Source organism: Diaporthe amygdali (assembly GCF_026229845.1).
Source record: "Diaporthe amygdali strain CAA958 chromosome Unknown NODE_44_length_330046_cov_65_728535, whole genome shotgun sequence".
Taxonomy (NCBI): domain Eukaryota; kingdom Fungi; phylum Ascomycota; class Sordariomycetes; order Diaporthales; family Diaporthaceae; genus Diaporthe; species Diaporthe amygdali.
This window is the reverse complement of record NW_026517064.1, coordinates 119237-138039: the sequence shown is the minus strand read 5'-3', so window position 1 is coordinate 138039 and position 18803 is coordinate 119237. Positions and strand designations below refer to the sequence as shown.

Here is an 18803-nt window from a genome sequence, read left to right as displayed (position 1 = left end):
GCCGAGGTGACCAAGTACGCCTTTCTTCCTGTCTGGTAGATCGGAACTAGAGATACCGTCGCATGTTGCAGAGATGATGAAGCTGTCTGGGAGTGGTATGTGTGTGGGGCGGCGACGAATCTTGAAATCCATTCGGAACTTGCGAGCACTGGACGAAGACTGGACGACGCGTTGCTATTTTGGCAGCTTGCAGTGTGCCGCAATTGAGTTCATCCGCTCACTCGAGACATGACTGGCGGCCTTTCTGAACTCGCTCGTTCACTCGCTCGTTAATCGTGTTCGGCTCCCACCCCCCTCTTCTGGGACAGTCCCTCTACGTGCCGGACAGGCTTGGTGCTTCCAGTCTCTCGGCGCCGTTAGGGGTGGGCGCAATTGTGAGACGTTAGGAGCATTGGCATGCCCCAGTTCATCCCCTGTTATAGCAGTACTCCATTCTTCACACCCGGATGGGCTGTGATCGGCACTATTCAGCCCCCCACAATTATGTGAATCCTTAACGCTGAGCTTCGCAGAGCCGCCTCAGTCGTCCTGTACCGCGACCGCTCAGGTCTCGACTTTCGTCTCGTTGTTTCGTCTCGAGTCCAGGCTTGTCCCTGTCCGCTTCCCATCCTCAACGTTCATTTCGCCCGAACAGCTGGTTTGTTATTCTTTTGACTTCTCGATCACTCATTGCATTGCGGCTGTATTCATTACGCCCCTATTGACGGCTTTTGTTGTTGACCCTGGAGGCCGCATCGTTTTTCTCTTTTCTTTTCTTTTGCAGGGGCTTATGACGATCGCATGAACCTTTGCTGAGGCAGCCACCTGCCCTGAGACCGGATTGGAGGAACACAGAACGCAGGCAGAAAGGGGTCGCATTCAGGTCTGCCGGCATTTCGAAATACCCATTCCCATTCGGAGGCACTCTCTCGACCGGAATTTCATTCAATCATTCCTCCAACCGCCGATACAGCTCTCTCCTCGACCCTGGAATATACCACCGCCTCAGAATACCCATGCCGTCGCTGTCGAGGTAGCCTTCTTGTTACGTTTAGGTGCCGTTCATGGCATCCTCCTTCATAATACAGCTTTTGCTTCTGGCAAGTAGCTTCTCTTATGGCGCCTTAGCTCAGTGTGCGGAGGATGAACCGTGTGTGAACCTTCAAGTCGTTCACTCCACAAACACGAATATCTTTTCAAAACGAGCAGTCGAGGTTCAATTATCCAACCGCTCCGATGTCGCCTATTATGCACAACTCAACATTGGCTCGCCAGCCCAACCGGTGTATGTGCAGCTGGACACGGGATCATTTGAGCTTTGGGTCAATCCTACATGCACAACCTTGGACGTGTCGGACCAACAATTCTGCAACGCCGTGGGCTTCTACGACACAACCAAATCCACGACTGCTGTCAATTTGCAATCCACGAAGACATTGAATTATGGTATAGGTTCCGCCAATATTACGTATTTCAAGGACAGCATAGCATTACCCGGCGCCGCGACTGCGATGAGCGCCGTGCAATTCGGAGTAGCGACCTCAAGCAAGTCCCAGTTCTCCGGCATCCTGGGCATCGGATATGGTCTGGGTCTCACGACAAGATATCCCAACTTTGTCGACGAGCTGGCCAGACAGAACCAAACCAAGGTGAAAGCATACAGCGTCGCTCTGGGTAGCAAAGATGAGGGAGAGGGCGTCATCGTATTCGGAGGGGTGGATACTTCAAAGTTCGCGGGTCGTCTGGCCACCCTGCCCATTGTCCCAGCCGCCGACAGTCCTGACGGCGTTCCGCGGTATTGGGTCTCCATGAACAACATGTCGATCACTCCCCCGAGCGGCAACAAGAAAGTGTACCCCAACACTTCCATGGACGTCTTCCTCGACACCGGTTCCACCCTCACCCTCCTGCCACAGGCTATCTGTGACCAGCTTGGTGCGGACTTCGGCTCTTCGGGTGTGGATGAGAGTGGGTTTTACCCCGTGGACTGCTCTCTGGCCGACCTTGCTGGAACGGTTGACTTCGACTTCAACGGTGTCGAGATTAAGGTTCCTTATAATGAGTTCATCCGCCAGTCTAGTGGCTCCTTTGGGCTGGAAAGCTGTGTTTTGGGCATCACACCCAGTGAATCGTTCACCCTGCTGGGGGATACTTTCATGCGTTCTGCCTACGGTAAGCCTGTATCCCAAACCCCTTGACCGAGCCGGTACTGATTAAGACATGATAGCCGTCTTCGATCTCGAAACCAACGCCATCCACATGCAGCAGTACACAAACTGCGGATCCACCCCTGCTGCGATATCCAGCGCGGCAGACCTCACGACTCTCGACGGCAAATGTTCCACCCCACGCACCATGGTCCCAGGCACGGGCTCTTCATCATCAGACCCTTCCTCAACCGGGTCCGCCAGCCCCTCCGCCAGCACGGGCTCATCATCAGGAACCGAGCCGGCATCGACGAGCCCAGCGGCAGCCTCAGGAGCAAATTCTGGCTCATCCACGGGCTCATCCACATCGGCGGCAAATCTGGGACGGTGCTCACCCTTGGCACTGGCTGTGGCTATGGTGGTGCTGTTGGCCCTGATCTAACGTCGCGGCATTTCTGGGAACGGTGGTTTTGTTGAATCGCCTTGATTTATGAAGCGCATCAGCGAGCAAATCTCTCTTCTACGTTGGTCGCATACTGCACGGAGTGTTAATGCATTATAATGGGCGGGTGAACTTGGATACCACTTTTGCGAGTCTTGCATGGAGATATGGCGTTCGCATAGAGAGATAGCATCGATCGGAAATACTATCAAATCTCGAAGAAGCAATCTTTCTATACTGTGACCTGTTTGATTCTATTAATGGATAAATGATTATATCTACCGTTTCTGACAGCTCGTATTGGACGTCTTGTGCTTGGATGTTTCCAGGGGCTTCTCCATTGTTCACCATTCTCTGGCGTTGGCAGTCAAACGATGAGACAAAGCCTTTCAAAATATGGCGACTTGTCTTTGTCCTGTATCAGGCAAATAACATCATTCCTGATGGTCGAGGCTAACAAGCTCATCTTTAAATAGTGAATCATTAGTGAGAACTCTCGAGGCCATCTTGATGGACTCAGATTCAAGAAACTATCTATGTATACAAAATCTTCCATCCTGTCCTACAAACAATCGGTCACCCAATCAAGAATCCAGTACATCCCTAATCTTTCAGAGAACGTAAAGCGAGCAGCGTCTAAGACCGACCCCAAGATGACAACCAGAACACGCATCCAGCTGAAGCTACAATACGACACTGGAAGTATCTTCTACCAAGACAAGGACGATGGTGATCTTGCCTTCCACATCGAGGCGCTGAGAAACACCCCTCTAATCCTGTCCTCTGCCTCAACAAAGCCATCTGGTCAAGCTCATACGGCGAACCTCAGTGACGGCGAGCCTCAAGCTAGAGGAAGGTCGACACCAGACTACGAGGAAGAGTCAGTCGCGACAACCGACCTGATCAAGTCCTTCCTGCGGCAGCACCTCCTCAAGAATGGCGAGGCATCCCGAGGTCTCATTCCACTGATGAAGAAGGACGGCATCGAAGCCCTGCTCATTGCAATGGTAGGGCTGCACCTGCGGAAAGACGGCCAGGGCGAGGATGAAGATGGTTTGCGTGATGTCGGCACGGCAATCAGGTCACTTCACAAGACTCTTGGGTCGCTCATTTCGGTGCTGCAGCAGAGGGAGAGGGTGTTGAGATATTTGGAGGAGAACCCTCACGTCGGGCTTGGGGATGAGACTGAATGGGAGGAGAATTGAGGTTGTGGATAGGGAGTTTGTGTACGAGGATGTTCTGAGACTAGACATGTATTTAGAATATTTGCATAACTGCTAAAGCATATAATCCCAAGCGTGTCCTGCTTGACTCTTTTCTTCCGTCAAACACCACAAGTGATGTGGAAAAGTCCCAATGTGATAAAGTCCCAAATTTAATCGCTTTTCATCAATTCGTCGTTGTGGCTGAGAGATGTGTTGTCACCTCAAAGGCCTATTTGTTTCTATAGCCCATCTTGAAACTATGCTCGAGTCCATGATGTGACAGCATGGAGAGCACTCCAAAATAGTTTTACAAAAATACCACCATAAAGTTCTTTGAGAAGCCCTGTCGTATGACCAAGCATACCGATCCCCTCGAGCAGTCCGTGCCAGTGCCGCTGAGAAGTCTGAGAGAAACAACGACAGCATCAATGAAGAGTTCTCTTCAGATCCACAGCAGTTGAATACCAGAACAACAAAGCGCGGATTGCAGGTGCTGCTATATACTCGTGCCCAGCCAGCCGGGCATCTCAGCACGCTTCCGATCTGATATTCCACAGCGAGCAGCGAGCACCAACATCCCCTATGGATTTATTGCTCCCAATGAATACAATCTGAGCTGCTAATGCGCGAGCGATGCAGTCAGACTCATAGCAACTTCATGACGGACTCTGCTGATTTTGATGCACGTCGATTACGAAACGGTCGTGCTTTTGGCTCGGATGACAATTTGCGGCCTCTCCATGGTACAGAAAACCATCCAGTGCTCCCTTGTACCCGCTCGTACCCATCAAGCCCGCCTCGGAATGAGAATGATCTGCGAGTGAATTTCATATCGTTGTGAGGCGTCAGCTATTGCATGCGATAAATAGGGATCGTGCGTTTATATGCGTGATGTCGTTGTGATTTGGTCGCCGCGAAAACAGAACAAAAAGATGAAGACTTATTGTGGGAATCTTTACCCTTTGATTGGATTGGTCATAATAAGAAGTTTTGCTAACAGACCATTTTTGAAAGGTAGCTGAATGAGTTCGCGAAATATAAGCTCTGCCCATCTTGATTGTGTGATCATCTTTTGGTGCATCGGCTGGCTGGGTTGCACAAACCCAGGAGTCGCAGATGTCCCAGCCAGCTTCAAACCACTTGCGAATGAGCCAAAGCTGAGTTCCGCAATGTTTCGGTCGAGTTAGAGCACCGCTGCCGGACCCGGGGCTGGTTGGGTCTGAAGACGGCCTAGGGCCGAAATAACGGCCGCACACCGAAAGATTCTCGCGACTCCGATCGGCTGACTGGTTGACTAGACAGCAACGCGGCCTTAATATTGGCCACGCTAAAGTCTCTCTTTCAAAACCTCAGTGGAAGATCAAACTCCATTATTGTTACGAGTGCAGGCTTCCAGCCCTCCCAGGGGCAGCCCGAGGCTGTGAGATCGAGTCGACATGTCCAAGATGAAAGGTATTTGAAGCTTGCCATTTCCTCAGTCTTGGCGTGAACCATTGGAGATCAGTACAACCATACCTTCTGATCCAACTGCTTCCATTCGCTTGATCATCCCATCCAAGAGGTGAGTGTCGGCCCACGACTGCTGCTTACCGGCCGCCCTGGTCGTTGTCATTCTGACCAATCACTCGTCTAGCTGCGCTCTTCAACTCCTTTTCTTACAAAGTTCAATACAACAGACGACCAGCCTCACCCTATCATCATGCAGTATACCAACGCTGCACTTTTCTTCCTGGCGGCATCCAGCTCACTAGTAGCAGCGACTCCAGCAGGGCGAGCTGGCGTTGTCCGGAGGCAGGCCAACGCGGCTGCCAACGACGGATCAAAGGTGATTTCTCATACTTGTTAATCTCTCCGTCTTAATGCTGATACCACCAGGGAATCCTAGCCGCTCAAAAAGCCGAATTGGCTATCGCTCTGGAGTCCGCCGGAATAGGTACGTTGCATCATGCACATCCCGCGTGAATACTGGCCCATGCTGACAGAATAATGATCAAAGCTGGCGCAATAACGACCGGCGCCCAGGCACAATCGATCCTTGCCCAGCTCGAAGCCTCCCTGGGCATCACGCTCGACGCGGCGACGGCAACGGCAACGGGCGGCGCTCAGAGCACAGCCTCCAGCGGACAAGGACAGGGACAGGCACAAGCAACGGGACAGGCAGCCGGTGGTGCCCAGGCCGGTGCGTCGGGCAAGTCGGGGGAAGCCAAGGCAACAAACACCGCGGGGGCCGGGAACTCCCAAGCGGCTGGCGCGGCTGCTGCGCAGCAGACCGGTGCCCAAGGCCAAGGAGCTGGCAACGCGGCGGACAACCAGGCGCAGCAGAATGCGGACGCGGTGGCTAAGCTAAGCAAGGCCAACGTAGCTGCGCAGGCGTCGCAGAGCGCGGCTATCGTTGCTGCTCAGCAGGGCTCGCCCGCTGGGCGGCGGTAGATGTTTGAGGGAAGAACTGTTGGAGGTGATTGTAAGAGGGTGACTCTGTTTGCGTGCACCGGGATGGCCCGCTTTCGGTTGTAATGTTTATTTCTTATTTTTGGGGGTGTGAAGAAATATATTTTACCTTCTACTCTGATGTCGCTGGTAGCCAGGTCTTGGGTAGGCCCACCATTTCCGCCCAGAAGGTAAATATTCAATATCAGTAAACCTCTTCATTGCTCACAAAGTGCAACACTAAGGGTGGTGTTGGTGGATAACATCATTCAAATCTACAGTCTCTTGTTGAAAATGTGCTCGTTCTCCTCATGTCTGTCCAGAAGGGCCACATGAAGATGAGTATCGGTTCAAGGCGGCATCAATATATTTGCCTGTAGTCTCTTTTCCATACTGATATATATACCATGCAGATTCAAAATTTGCTATTTACAAGAAACCCCAATGTTTGCACCTTGCTCTTACATGATGACACACTCGCCATCGCTGCCCACATAAGTAGGCAACCCTGCTCATCCCCATCTTACACAGATGCAGTGACATACACAGTCTTTGTCCTCTTGGTACAGACCTTGCCTGTGGAAGTGGGAGCAGCAGCCTCAACAGAAGAAGTAGGAGAGACCTGAGTGACGGCAGCAGCAGGGGCAGTCGAAGGCGCAGAGGAGCTGGCAACAGCCTGGGCCGCAGAGCCGGACGCCACGACGGAGGCCGACTTGCTGGTAGCGACAGCGGCGACCGAGCTCACGGCGGAGGAAGAAGCTACGCCCCCGGTGCCAGCGGCGGCCAGGGCGGACGAGACGGCGGTCCATGCGGGCTTCTTGGAGAGGTTCTCGTCGTACAGGCAGGCCTCGCCGGCGCCGGAGAAGGTGGACGGGACCCACGAGTACTTGTCGTAGAAGTCCCAGACGGTCACTCCGACACAGCCCTCGACCTGGAGGCAGGCATTAACAACGTTCGCGTAATCAGTTGCCTGCTGCTGAACCGCAGCGTCGTCGGCTGGCACAGACGAGTGGCGCACGTCCAGCTCCGTGTAGGCGACCTCAACGCCTTTAGCAGTGAACTGCTCCAAAACGCCGGCAAGATCTTTGGCGGATGGTGTGCTGCCAACGATGAAGTGGCCCTGCAGCCCGACGCCGTCGATCTTGACGCCGGCGCCCTGGATCAGGTCCACGATGCCGAGGGCCGCAGTGGTCTTGGCTCCGGAGAACTCAATGGAGTAGTCGTTGTAGTACAGCTTGGCATCCGGGTCGGCGGCCGCGGCCGCGGCGAAGGCGATGGGCAGGTAGTACTCGCCAATGGTCTTGTAGAAGACATTGTCACGGAAGGAGCCGTCGCCATTATCGCTGATGGCCTCGTTGACCACGTCCCAGGCGTAGCACTGGCCCTTGTAGTGCTCGACCTCGCCGGCGATGTGGGCCTCCAGAACCTGAGTGAGGGTCTCGTTGGTCCACGAGCCAGAGGATACCCAGGATGGTAGCTGGTTGTACCAGACGAGGTTGTGGCATCGGAGAACCTGAGAGTTCTTCTTGGCAAGGTCGGCGATCACGTCACCCTTGGTGAAAGAGAATGTCCCATTTGACGGCTCGATCGTGTCCCACTTCTGAGAGTTTCCGGGTGTAATTTGGCCGAACTCGTTGGCGTCGCTGAGGATAGCGACATAAGCGGTATCGTCGAGCTCGGGGTTGTCGGTAGCAGAACCGAAATACTTGAGTCCGGCTGCCACGGCGAGCTGGTTGAGCTGGGCGTGGGCACCATTGGCGGCGACCAGCGCCAAAGCTGCGTGAGAAGTGAAGTGCATTGTGCGAAGGCTGGCTTCAAATGAGAGACTGTGAAAAGAGAGTGATAGTTGGTGAACGAAGGAGAAGAGCCAAGGGAAGAAACTCAGCAAAACTGTCGCTGGCAAGGCCACACACAACGGCTGAATGTCATATATAGAGACCAAGTGGCAGCCGCCAGGGGTAGCAAACAATATATCCCAGGTACGAATCTACTACACATGTACTCCGATCTACCCGCTTTTGGCCGGAGAAAGCGACCAATTTTGGTAGACCGGCTCGGACGCTGTCCTCAATGAGGCTCGTCTACGATTTTTCCACATGTCGCATGGCATCATCCAGGCGCTTAGCCAGGGTTGTGTGAGATTGAGGACGGCGGCGGAATACTTTGTTTGTATGCATGATATTGCCCCTTTCCCCATAGTGATCGTTTCGAAACAAGTAAAGTGGTAGAGGATCCACCCGCTTCAAATAGGCACCCCTGAGTCGGCCTAAGTCTGAGGCAGAACCGGGCCAAGCTAGACTTGTTCGGGGTGTGAACGCACTCCATTTTCAAGGGACCGGCCAGTCGTGTGTTTTCCAGCAGGATCAAACTCCTGCAATTTTACATTGACAGCCCTGAAAGTCTGATGAGCATCGAGTACGCTTGAGCCTTCACAACGTCGAATCGTAACTTTCAGCATGGATTGAGTTCCGCACAGAGCAAAGTTTCTCCGGGGTCTGTTGACTTGCACAAGGATCCCGTCGATCAGGGCTACACATTCAATATCAGATGACAGGTGTCACTACAACCGGTCATGTAGAACTTTCACAAACGTCATCACACCAAAGATGGTTCGTCTGTAAATTATGCAGTGTACGATTTGCGCCCACTTGCATATATATGTCGCGCTGCCACGTGCAATTAGACTATTCGAGCTCGTCAAGAGCCACAAATCTGCGCAGGGTGACCGACCCATGGAGCCCTTCAAGTCTTGTGACCTTCGATGGTTGGGAGGTAGGCTTTGTCCTTGAATTCTTTAACGTGCAACACATTCAGTGAGTAGCAGTACATCTTCCCAAATATCGCCCTCAAGAGACGGCGTCATAGACAATTCATACGACGACTTGAAAGCCCCAGCGCCCCAAATCACATACCCCAAGAAGACGTCCGAGTTGTCACTAGAGTAAACAAGATCAGTCAGATCGAGTCTAAAACTCACAATAGCACCAGAGACCACTTGACTTACTCCAGATACCTCAGCTGCTGACAGAGATACTTCTCACAAGAAGGCGTATCGCCTCCCCCGGTCTCACTCACGATGGCCTGCCTCTTGTTCTCCCGCAGCCAATCAGCCAACGGCGCCCAGTGATCCTCGATGCCACTCGTAACGCATTTCTTGCTCGTTCCGGAGCCTTCAGCATCGAGGTAGAGGTGCACGTCAAACACAAGGTTCGCAGTTGACCCATCGGGGTTGGTGACCTCCTTCAAGACATCCCCATCGCCCTTAGCGATGAGATAGCCCGGCGACTGGTAGCCCCTGCCCGGTAGAGAGATGTACTGTGTCGCAGCGCCCGCCCGCCTGATTGCCGTGATGGCCGCCTGCACGGCGTCGGCCCACGATGAGAGCGACGGCAGGTCGTGCGGCTCGTTCATGATCCCAAACCACACCTTGCGCTCGCCCCTGTAGCTCGCCGCGATCTGGCTCCATACGTCTGCGAATTGTGAGGTTGTCGGGCCGTCGTCCTCCCCAATCATTTTTCCATCCCACCGTGCGTAGTTGTGCAGGTCGACCATGCAGTAGGCGCCAGTCGAGAGGCACCCGCGAACCAGCTGGTCATAGTATCCGAAGTTGGTCGAATCCAGAGGCCCGCCGAGGTCGTTGTTGACGAGGTACTGCCACGAGACGGGGAGGCGGAAGATGTTGAACTTGTCTGCGGTGACGAAATGGAGCATTTGGGCGGTGCCGTTGTTCAGGGGGTTGTCTGGGTTGCTGTATGTTGGAGGAACATTGGGCAGTGGTGCGTCGGTCTTACTAAAGTCACAGGAGCCTTTTTGATTGCTATATGACAAGGAGAGTTGGTGAGTAAGTTCCCACATTGGCCAGGATGAGCATTATGTGTCTACTCACCATCCAAAATCAAAACCACAGATGTTGACACCGACAAATCTGGCCGTTTCTTTTTGGATAGACACGCCTTGCGCATTGGTGAAGGAGGCCGATGCTGATCGATCTGCGCCACTGGACCAACCACTGGCAGTGTTCTCGTTTGTTGTCTTGAGTTCTTCATACTCATGATGCCCGCAAGTGAATGCGACGAAAAGTAGAGCCGCAACCAAAAATCGTCGCATCGCCATCATGATGGTGGCTCGTCTCTATAGAGAAGTTGTCAGTGGAAATTAAGGACCCTTTGATGACCCGGAGTCGGAATGCAGGCCCAGCGATGGTTACGGGTCGTTGACAAAGACCTCAGATCTCGAGGAAGACCTGCTCAAGTAAGTAACAAAGAATTGAATAGTTTTCGATTCTACTACAAGTTTGGGGCAAGTCACTTGACTCGAGTCTAATACAATTGTGAGTGAATGAAAGTCTCTAAAAGTTCATCTAATTCAATATTACCTAGCAAGAGTACTCGTGATGCACTTCTTGAATAACTGCGTGCAAAGTCTTCTACGCTCATCATCATACTGTCCTTGGACAGAACGAAATTTGCTACGTGTTTACGTCTTTTATTAATGCCTTTTTTTCAACTCTTCGGTCCCCCTTGTATTGATTGATTAGGTCGACGTTTTTCTCCCACAAGACTCCCTCCAGTGTACATAAGCCGCCTTGATATACAGCCCAATTTGTGACTTGGTCCATTTCCTCATCACTTTCGACATCGATTACAAGCATTGAAGGCTCTATCACCATGTTCATTTAATGGCAGGTCGATATGTTTGCGCATAGCACCATACACCCCGTCTGCTGCTCATGCCTAATCCGTCAGAAGGAAGCGGCTGAAGCATACAGCGCTGGTTCAAAATTAGAACGCAGCTGAATGTTGTGGCTCCCTGTCCATGTCCTTAACTACATCGATAATTCACAGTTCAGTGAGCTGGGAAGAGTTCATTCAATTTCGCATATCAGCCTGGTGGCTGAATTTCCTGCACTATCAGGCCCATTTCCGATGCTGCTCCCGCTCAGCTCGGGCCCGAGCCGAGCCCGGTCAGAACCAAAAACCGGTTGCCAGTCCCACCCCACATGTGACCGCGCCAAGGTAAGGAACCTTTTCCAAAGCGGCGCCCGCCCAGGGATGGCTTGCTCTTCCGGCGCTCAAAAAACCACCGCGAAGCTAGCTGAACGGGCCTAGAGGCCAAACCGGGAAAACGGCCTTTCGATAGTTGGTCTGTGGGATTGGATCATTCAGCCCCCACCCCTTTTTCTTTTCAGCCGACGGGTTAGAGAGAGAGCCAGCACGACGACTACCTCGTCCCACTTGCCGTGTGCTTTGGTTCTCGGTCGGGCTTGGCTGAGCCCACTGCCGAGCGACCGCCACATCCATCCATCCTAAGCTTCCTTCCCTCGTCCCGTTGGCATTAATCATGTGCCCGCTCCCCGGGGACCGTGTCTCTGCCTTCATGGCATTCAAAGGATAATCTGGTCCTTGGGATGTGAAGAGAGCACTCTGCCAAAGTTCTTACTCCCCTAGTACTGCGACGAGTGGGTTCTCTCGTGTACCTGCATACGTGCTGACGTCGTAGTGAGATTCGGATACTGCGCAAGTGGATCTCACCAGACAATCGGAGAATTTTGCGACTGCTTCCAGAGCACTCTCCGCCCAGCCCTCGGGTTCATCCGCGGCAGTGTAGGGCACCATGGAGGACACCAACGTGGGCCACCAAGGCCCGGCCGGACAAGGTGACATCGCCGGCGAGTCATCCAATGCGGGCGGCAGCTCCAGTGAGGGCCTCGCTGCAGAGGAGACGCAGCCCAATTACCATCTGCCCGCCACTCTCGATGTGTCGGATGGCTCAGGTGTAAGTTGGAGACCTCTTGACCCATCCACCACAGGGGTTCTATCACGTCAGACAACAATACTGACTGACCTTGTCGTTAGGGAGAGGATCGTGACTCCGGCCTGGGGTTCTCGTTTGCGTAAGTGTGCTCTCCACTTGCCCTTCCCCCGAGGAGATCTCGGCCGGCCCGCTTCAGTCCGTATCGCAACCCTGTCACAGCAGCTGGTGGTCATGTGTGCAGATGAGCATGCAGCAGGGGGACCGGCGGTGCAGACATTGAGGCTCTACGTGTGCTGATGACTCCCATCCAGAGACTCGACGACATCCCTAGAGCCAAACCTCTACAGGTTCATCCAGGAAAATGGCCGCACATATCATGCCTTCAACTCAGGCAGTAAGACACCCACTGTCCCGCTAGAAGAGCGGCCTGCTGACCAGATCCCAGAATACCTCCTGCCCAACGACGAGATCGAGCAGGAGCGCCTCGACCTGCAGCACCACACCTTCAAGATCTTCCTCGACGGGAAGCTGCACATCGCGCCGCTCGTCTACCCACGGCGGGTCCTAGACGTCGGCACGGGGACGGGCATCTGGGCGATCGAGATGGCGCAGGAGTACCCGGGGTCAACAGTGATCGGCACCGACCTGTCGCCGATCCAGCCGGCGATGGTGCCCTCGAACTGCAGCTTCGAGATCGGCGACGCGGAGGAGGCCGACTGGGGGTTCGACGAGCCCTTCGACTACATCCACGCGCGGGCAATGGTGACGTGCTTCAAGGACGGGCGCAGCATCGTGCAGCACATCTACGACAACCTGGCGCCGGGCGGCTACTTCGAGCTGCAGGACCCGTGCATGCCGCTGCGGTGCGACGACGGGTCCATGGACGGCACGGCGCTGGGCGAGTGGAACCGGCTCATGGATGAGGGGATGCTGCGCATGGGCAAGGACCTGCGCGGCAACCTCGAGTGGGGCCGCTACATGCGCGAGGTCGGGTTCGAGGGCGTCGTCGAGAAGCACGCCGCCTGCGCCTTCAACACCTGGCCCCGCGGCGACAAGAACAAGCTCATCGGCGCCATGTGCTGCCAGAACCTGCTCGAGGGTGTGCAGAGCATGTCGCTTGCACTATTCACGCGGGTGCTGGGCATGAGTTCTGAGGAGGTGCTGAGCTTTCTGGTCGATGTGAAGAAGGACCTAATGAACAGGAAGATACACTCATATTGTGGCGTTTATTTTGTATATGGTAGGAAACCGTTTGATCATGGCCTGCCGAGGGAACGGGCAGCTGAAGGGGGATCTGCTGACGGCTAGAGGACTTTGTTGGGAGCAACACTGCTTCATGTCTGTGATACCATTTCCCGATTGTAATGCATACCAAGATGATATTTTTGCCCTTGGCGGTATCACATGCACTACTGTGTACAGGCGAAAGTAGCAAATCGATCGGCAACATGCCGACTCTTGCCAGCAGCCATCCACTCAGAGACGTCTCAGCTGGACCATGACAACCCGCACGATTTCTAGAATAGGATGGCACCGACCTAAAAAGCCTGTCAGGCCCTTCGACACCTACGCGATGTATGTTTCCAAATGGGACCGACACATGATTACCCCCAGGCCGGCCGCTTTCGCCAGACGTCGAGCCTCGTAACACATCTTGACCCAGCCCGTGCCAGGCGGACATCTTCACGAAATCCAAGCAGACATCGTTCCGAGAACTTCGTTAATCCAGTCCGTTAGGCTTCGGAAGAATCATGGCCAGGCATATCCAGAGGCATTCACAAAGCAAGGCAGAGCATACACAAAGTAAAAAGATTGCTATCCCAAATGGTGTGACCAACCAAATTCTATCGAATGCCCAAAACCATGAATGAACGCTAGTAATGCTCATCATCGTATCCGTCCCAGGTCGTTCTTCTCTCCATGGTTCCCCCAAACACCTCCCTCCAGGTCCAAACACGCATTCTTTTCCTTATATCTTCGCCAAGGCGAGTGTATGTACATACGAGGACGCACACGAGGTAGACATTATTTGAAAACATATGTACCTTGAAAGCTGATCATTCGGACGCCCCTGCGTGACTGGCATTTGCCGTTGGCGTCATGCCTCCCAAAGTGGTCTCCCGCGTCGGTCTTGCGACACGGGATACACTGCCTCCAATATCGCTTTCGCTTCGTTGGTGCTCATTCCACCCCATCAATCGCGATATGGAGGAGTCTGAAAACTGATCATGAGGCACAGGAGGCCAAAGGAGCGACGAACAATTCTAACGCCCAAAAACGTGATGTCCAATTTGGAAATTGTGGTATCTTCACCTTCCGTCTCTTGCTTTGCTCTCCCTCTACTCAAGGAGAAACCTCGTGACGCCAATTCCGTAAAAATAACAAATCGTCTGGCCAGTATCATAAGTCGTAGGAGTATAATGAGAAGGGCAAAGTCTTCCTCCTAGGAAGCATTACCCGCTCCATTCCTCCTCACAACCCCAGCCATGCTTAGGGCGAAGTCGCCTGTAGGCCTTTCAATCTCGAAGCTCCTGCTCGGTACGAGCCTCCCTCCTGGCGTCCGCGGGTTTGCCACATTGACTGTTCCTGCTCGGCTCACAGTTCTTGCCGGTCTTCGCTCGTCACCCGAGTCGGAGTCAGACTCAACCTCCGTGTCTTCACCCTCGTCTTCCGCTGGGCGGCGTGCAGGTGGTGTTATATCATCGGTACCATCGCCGCCCGAGCTGCTGGCGCCTGCGGCCAGGTAGTCATCCTCGACTCGGCTTGGTGTTGGGTCTTCGTAGTGCGACAAGCGTTGAAAGTAGTCGGCCAGACCATCGACGCTGGGAGTGCCCACTACAATGTCGTAATTGGGTGGGGGTGTGGGCATCGGTGGAGGTGCCTGGTCATAGTCAAACGGTGGTGGGTCGAATGAAGGATAACGGAGCAAGTGCATTGGTCGAGGGTTAGACTCCTGGTCGCGTATCCTTTGCAAGGGGTTCGGCGACACGGGGTTCGAGCTTGCCGGGGGCGGGCCTGCTGTTGCGGTTGTTGGGGATGCGGAGCTCGAATTCCCATTAATGCCTTGTGACGATGTGTGCAGATGAGCCGCCTGCGGTGGCATGGGCAGAGCAGTGTTGACAGGTGTGGCGTCAACAAGACTTCCGCTGGAATTGTCCGGTGTGAGGCTCGAGTTCAAGACCTGCGCATCTGGGCAGCCGCACGAGGTCTGGTGACGCAACCCGCTGGTATCTGGGCTGTTGTACTCGGGCAAAGCTGTGTTTGCCTGTGTGGCGCGACAATTCAACACTGTGAATGGCGAGTCGATGCTAATCTCGAAGTGCCGTCTCCGTTTACCAGCCGGGTCATCTGGATCAATGCGCGAGATACGCATCACAATCTTCATCCAGTGGTACACGTTGACGTTCTTCCAACTGCAGTCAGGGTGCAGCCGCAGCGACTTATCCTTAGCCATCATCTCGCATGTTGGCATCTGAACATTCATTTCCATCTCTGTTGAGCCCCAATATGTCTCCAAGCCCAGGTCGAGGTCACCGAGCAAGTTCTCTGTGGGCTCTGGGAGGGGCGCCGCCGAGGAATGTGTGCGTTGAGCTTCAAGAGTCCTCCTCCGCTGTGCGGCTTGACGTGCTACGTCTCGCTCATCCGGAGACAGCTCACCACCGCTAAGAATGCGTAGTTGACTGGACTCGTACTGCTTGTCGAGAGGTTTTCCAGCAGTCTTCTCGAGTAACAAGATTTTCCGTCCGGGATCTTTCCTCGTCACTTTCCTGTCGTTTGTCCAGTACTCAATCGCCTCGGTGACAAAGACCTTCAACTTGTGCACCTGCACTTTTGCAAGTGGAGTAAGTTTGAACGCGATGGGAATCTTGGCACCGATAGGAAAAGACTTCCCTGATATCATGATATCGTAGTGTAGTTGGTCTTCCCATTGTCGAGATATTGAGATCGGCTCTGAGGTCTCTAGTGACATCTGGTCAGGGACACGAACGATGGATACCTCCTTGGTGCCGTGGAGATTAGGTTTGAAGGCACCAGCACGTTCAACAGCTGCCTCGAGTTCCCACTTGACGTTGCCGTACTGGAGCTTGATAGTCTCCAGCTGGTGGTGATCAATGGGCAACTCGAACGAATACTCGTACATGCCAGGGAAGAACACCTTAAAGCCCTTTGCCTGAACTTGGTTTGCCACTGGGGATTCGCCTTTACCGAAACTCCTCGATTCGACCGAGCGGAGTGACAGGCGCTTCAACTCCTTCGCAGACATGTTCGATCGCTGTCGGCCACCGATTTGCAGAACAGACGCTGAGTCTCCGGGACTGAGTGATGACCGGTTCAGGTTCAGGTTCATAGGGGTGCCCTTGAGCTTGTATGTGCATTGGTTACCATATTCTGTCTCCCAGCCATCATGCATAGCATGGAAAAATGTCAGGGCTTGGGTTCTTAAAGACTCCTCCTCGTACATGTCGACCTTGAGAGGGGGGATTCCTTCCGGCCATTCTGTCCGTGCTTTGCCCAAGAGCTTCAATGTGACAGATTTGACCTTGGTGTTTTTGGAGACGTTGAGCTGCAATTTACCGCGTAGGAGTGCAGTAGAATTGTGACTCTCGTGTCGTGTGTGACCATCGTGGTCAAACCCTGTCAAAAAGACGTTGGGCTCGGCCAAAATGATCGTGCACGAGAGACCACTGCCGGAGGCAATGGGCTTAGGTTGTTGAATCTCCTGAACTGAGGAGCTCATGGTGCTCTTTGCCGACCTGACTGACATGAAGCTGTTCCTGCGAGAATGTCCAGCGCCGATGCCCGGCCCGGCGGACAGACGAGGTGCCCTCAGAGGAACGTCGACCATTGTAGATGATGAAGGAGTTGTAGTGGCAGGAGCGGATAATTGAGTGGATAATCGGGAAGTAGTAGGTGCAGGCACCAGATCTTGTGTTCCCGCAGGGTCTGGCGTGACAGGGTCGCTCGACGCAGCTGTTTCTTGCTCGTGCTCGGGAATGGAGTCCTCGGTCGGGGGTATAGTCGTGGATCGTCGCCCGGGGGTTTGAGACGCCGGCGTCGCTTGCAGTGAGAGTTCGGTGGTTGGTGACAACGAGTCGTCGCCGGTTGGTGTGTCCTCCGCTCTGGACAGTCGGCTTGTAACGCTCAACCAGCTTACGGGTCGCACTCTAGTCCTCGCTTGCGGTCGCGGCCGCGAAATTGGCGTGGCTGTGCCGTCAGGACCTCCAGGGGAGCTTTGCGGCTCTGGGGGCTGAAATGCAGACTTGAGCTTGCTGAAGAGGCTGCCAACTCGCTTGTCGCCCGAGGATGAGCCAAGAGACGGTCTCTTTTCCTGCTCTCGCAACTTGCGCTTCTTCTCTTCCTGTTCACGCTGCCTCTTCTGCTTCTCTTCCTGTTTCTTCCTGTCCTCCTGCTCCTTCTTTCGCTTTTCCTCCTCTCGCTTTCTTTGCCTCTCGATGTCTCGAGGCGTTGTCTTTGGTCGAAGTTCTTGTGGAATGAATCCGGAGGGATATGAGACGATATGTATAGAGTGGGGGCGGCGTTGGCGGGGCCCGATGTGAGGTGCCGGGAGGCTCGGGTTCGCGGGCGCAGCAGAGCGACGGGCCCGCCGATCAGCAGAACTCCGAGGCGTGTAGTAAACAGCTCCTCGCGACGAATAATAATAAGGTTCAGGTCTTCTGATGCTATCTGTGGCTACCGACATTATGGGTGACTGGTTAGAACTCTTTGGTCCCAGGAGAGAAAGGAAGGTGTTGTACGCAGAGGATAACCAGAGGGGACCAACTTGGTGAAGCACGAGAGGAATCCAAATGTAAGTTATGTATGTCTAGATCTGCTCTGGTCGACATAATGGCGACTCAAAGGTATGACGACGAACAAGCAAGCCAAGGTACAGGGAGCGGTGGTTTGGGTCGATACGGTTGGGCTCGCCAAATTTCCAGAGGAAATGCTATGGTGAAGGTGAAGGGGTACAAAGAGGTGCGCTGGCAAGCGTGAGGCATCAAGGGGTGAGATATAGGAAGGGATCGCCTGAGTTCTTTAGACTCTGGGCGAGGCTTGCGACAACCCGAGGCGGTGGATCGATCGAGGGGGACGAACGCGGGTAGCGAGGTGCACAGTCCCAACAGCATGAAGCATAAACAGAAAGAGGACTGACGATGGGCGGTGGGGAGGGAAAAATGACGGTCAGGAATGTATACATGTATGGATGGGGGAGGGCGACGGGCAAGACGAGCAGGGCGCATAAGGTGAGGCAAGGCAGGGCAGGGCAGGCCGAGAAAGGAGGAAAAAGCCAAACTCACGGGATCCCTGGCTGTGAATCACAAAGCCATAATTAATTACCACGCTGATCGCGGTTTGTACCTGTCATATGTGGGAGCGAGGTATGTCGCAGATTGAGAAGTGTGCGCATGTGCTCCCGAGAATGTTTTACACGGGAGGTACCACAACCATTGGAGTACAGCAGACGGGCGGGACCAAAGGGCCAAAGGTTCAGAGAGCTTCGGATGACGGCAGGCGCACGAGGGGTGTGTGGTAGCGGTACAACAGACAACCCTTGGAGAAGTGGGTAGTATCTGGTACGGCAGCGACTGAGTTGCGAGTCGCGTGGGCGAGATAATGATGCAGACGGCGGACGTCGACGGTCAGGCCAGCAGCAGAGCAGACAGGGGTGTGGGAGAAACGATGCGTCTGGGGACCGGGGCCGAGTGGACGCCCTGTGGAATCGTGCAGGAGGGCGGATGTCACTCCGGGGGGTCTAGGAGAGGGAGGAGCCGCAGGCGTGACCTTGCTTTGGGTGTGTCTCGCAATATCTTGTGCTCCTGCGTCGGGGCCTGGATGACCGATGACAAG

At 54.1% G+C, this 18803-nt stretch overlaps 7 protein-coding genes across 7 annotated transcripts; 4 read left to right on the top strand and 3 right to left on the bottom strand.

The window, feature by feature from the left end:
• Positions 1-1122: 1122 nt before the first annotated feature.
• Positions 1123-2568, top strand: J7T55_010293 (uncharacterized protein; the record flags this gene model as incomplete). The annotated part of the gene is made up of 3 exons (XM_053134357.1): positions 1123-1129; positions 1189-2151; positions 2207-2568. The coding sequence occupies 3 exons, from the start codon at positions 1123-1125 to the stop codon at positions 2566-2568; spliced, it is 1332 nt and encodes a 443-aa protein (XP_052987850.1).
• A 653-nt stretch (positions 2569-3221) lies between these two features.
• Positions 3222-3773, top strand: J7T55_010292 (uncharacterized protein; the record flags this gene model as incomplete). Its single annotated transcript, XM_053134356.1, has 1 exon — positions 3222-3773. The coding sequence occupies one exon, from the start codon at positions 3222-3224 to the stop codon at positions 3771-3773; it is 552 nt and encodes a 183-aa protein (XP_052987849.1).
• Positions 3774-5472: 1699 nt separating this feature from the next.
• On the top strand, positions 5473-6203 carry J7T55_010291 (uncharacterized protein; the record flags this gene model as incomplete). Its single annotated transcript, XM_053134355.1, has 3 exons — positions 5473-5598; positions 5649-5706; positions 5770-6203. The coding sequence occupies 3 exons, from the start codon at positions 5473-5475 to the stop codon at positions 6201-6203; spliced, it is 618 nt and encodes a 205-aa protein (XP_052987848.1).
• A 520-nt stretch (positions 6204-6723) lies between these two features.
• J7T55_010290 (uncharacterized protein) lies at positions 6724-7998 on the bottom strand (the record flags this gene model as incomplete). Its single annotated transcript, XM_053134354.1, has 1 exon — positions 6724-7998. The coding sequence occupies one exon, from the start codon at positions 7996-7998 to the stop codon at positions 6724-6726; it is 1275 nt and encodes a 424-aa protein (XP_052987847.1).
• Positions 7999-8994: 996 nt separating this feature from the next.
• Positions 8995-10316, bottom strand: J7T55_010289 (uncharacterized protein; the record flags this gene model as incomplete). The annotated part of the gene is made up of 3 exons (XM_053134353.1): positions 8995-9136; positions 9205-9948; positions 10087-10316. The coding sequence occupies 3 exons, from the start codon at positions 10314-10316 to the stop codon at positions 8995-8997; spliced, it is 1116 nt and encodes a 371-aa protein (XP_052987846.1).
• Positions 10317-11813: 1497 nt separating this feature from the next.
• On the top strand, positions 11814-13262 carry J7T55_010288 (uncharacterized protein; the record flags this gene model as incomplete). Its single annotated transcript, XM_053134352.1, has 3 exons — positions 11814-11975; positions 12056-12093; positions 12266-13262. 3 exons carry the CDS (start codon positions 11814-11816, stop codon positions 13260-13262), a joined length of 1197 nt encoding a protein of 398 aa, XP_052987845.1.
• Positions 13263-14397: 1135 nt separating this feature from the next.
• J7T55_010287 (uncharacterized protein) lies at positions 14398-17655 on the bottom strand (the record flags this gene model as incomplete). The annotated part of the gene is made up of 1 exon (XM_053134351.1): positions 14398-17655. The coding sequence occupies one exon, from the start codon at positions 17653-17655 to the stop codon at positions 14398-14400; it is 3258 nt and encodes a 1085-aa protein (XP_052987844.1).
• Positions 17656-18803: the final 1148 nt, after the last annotated feature.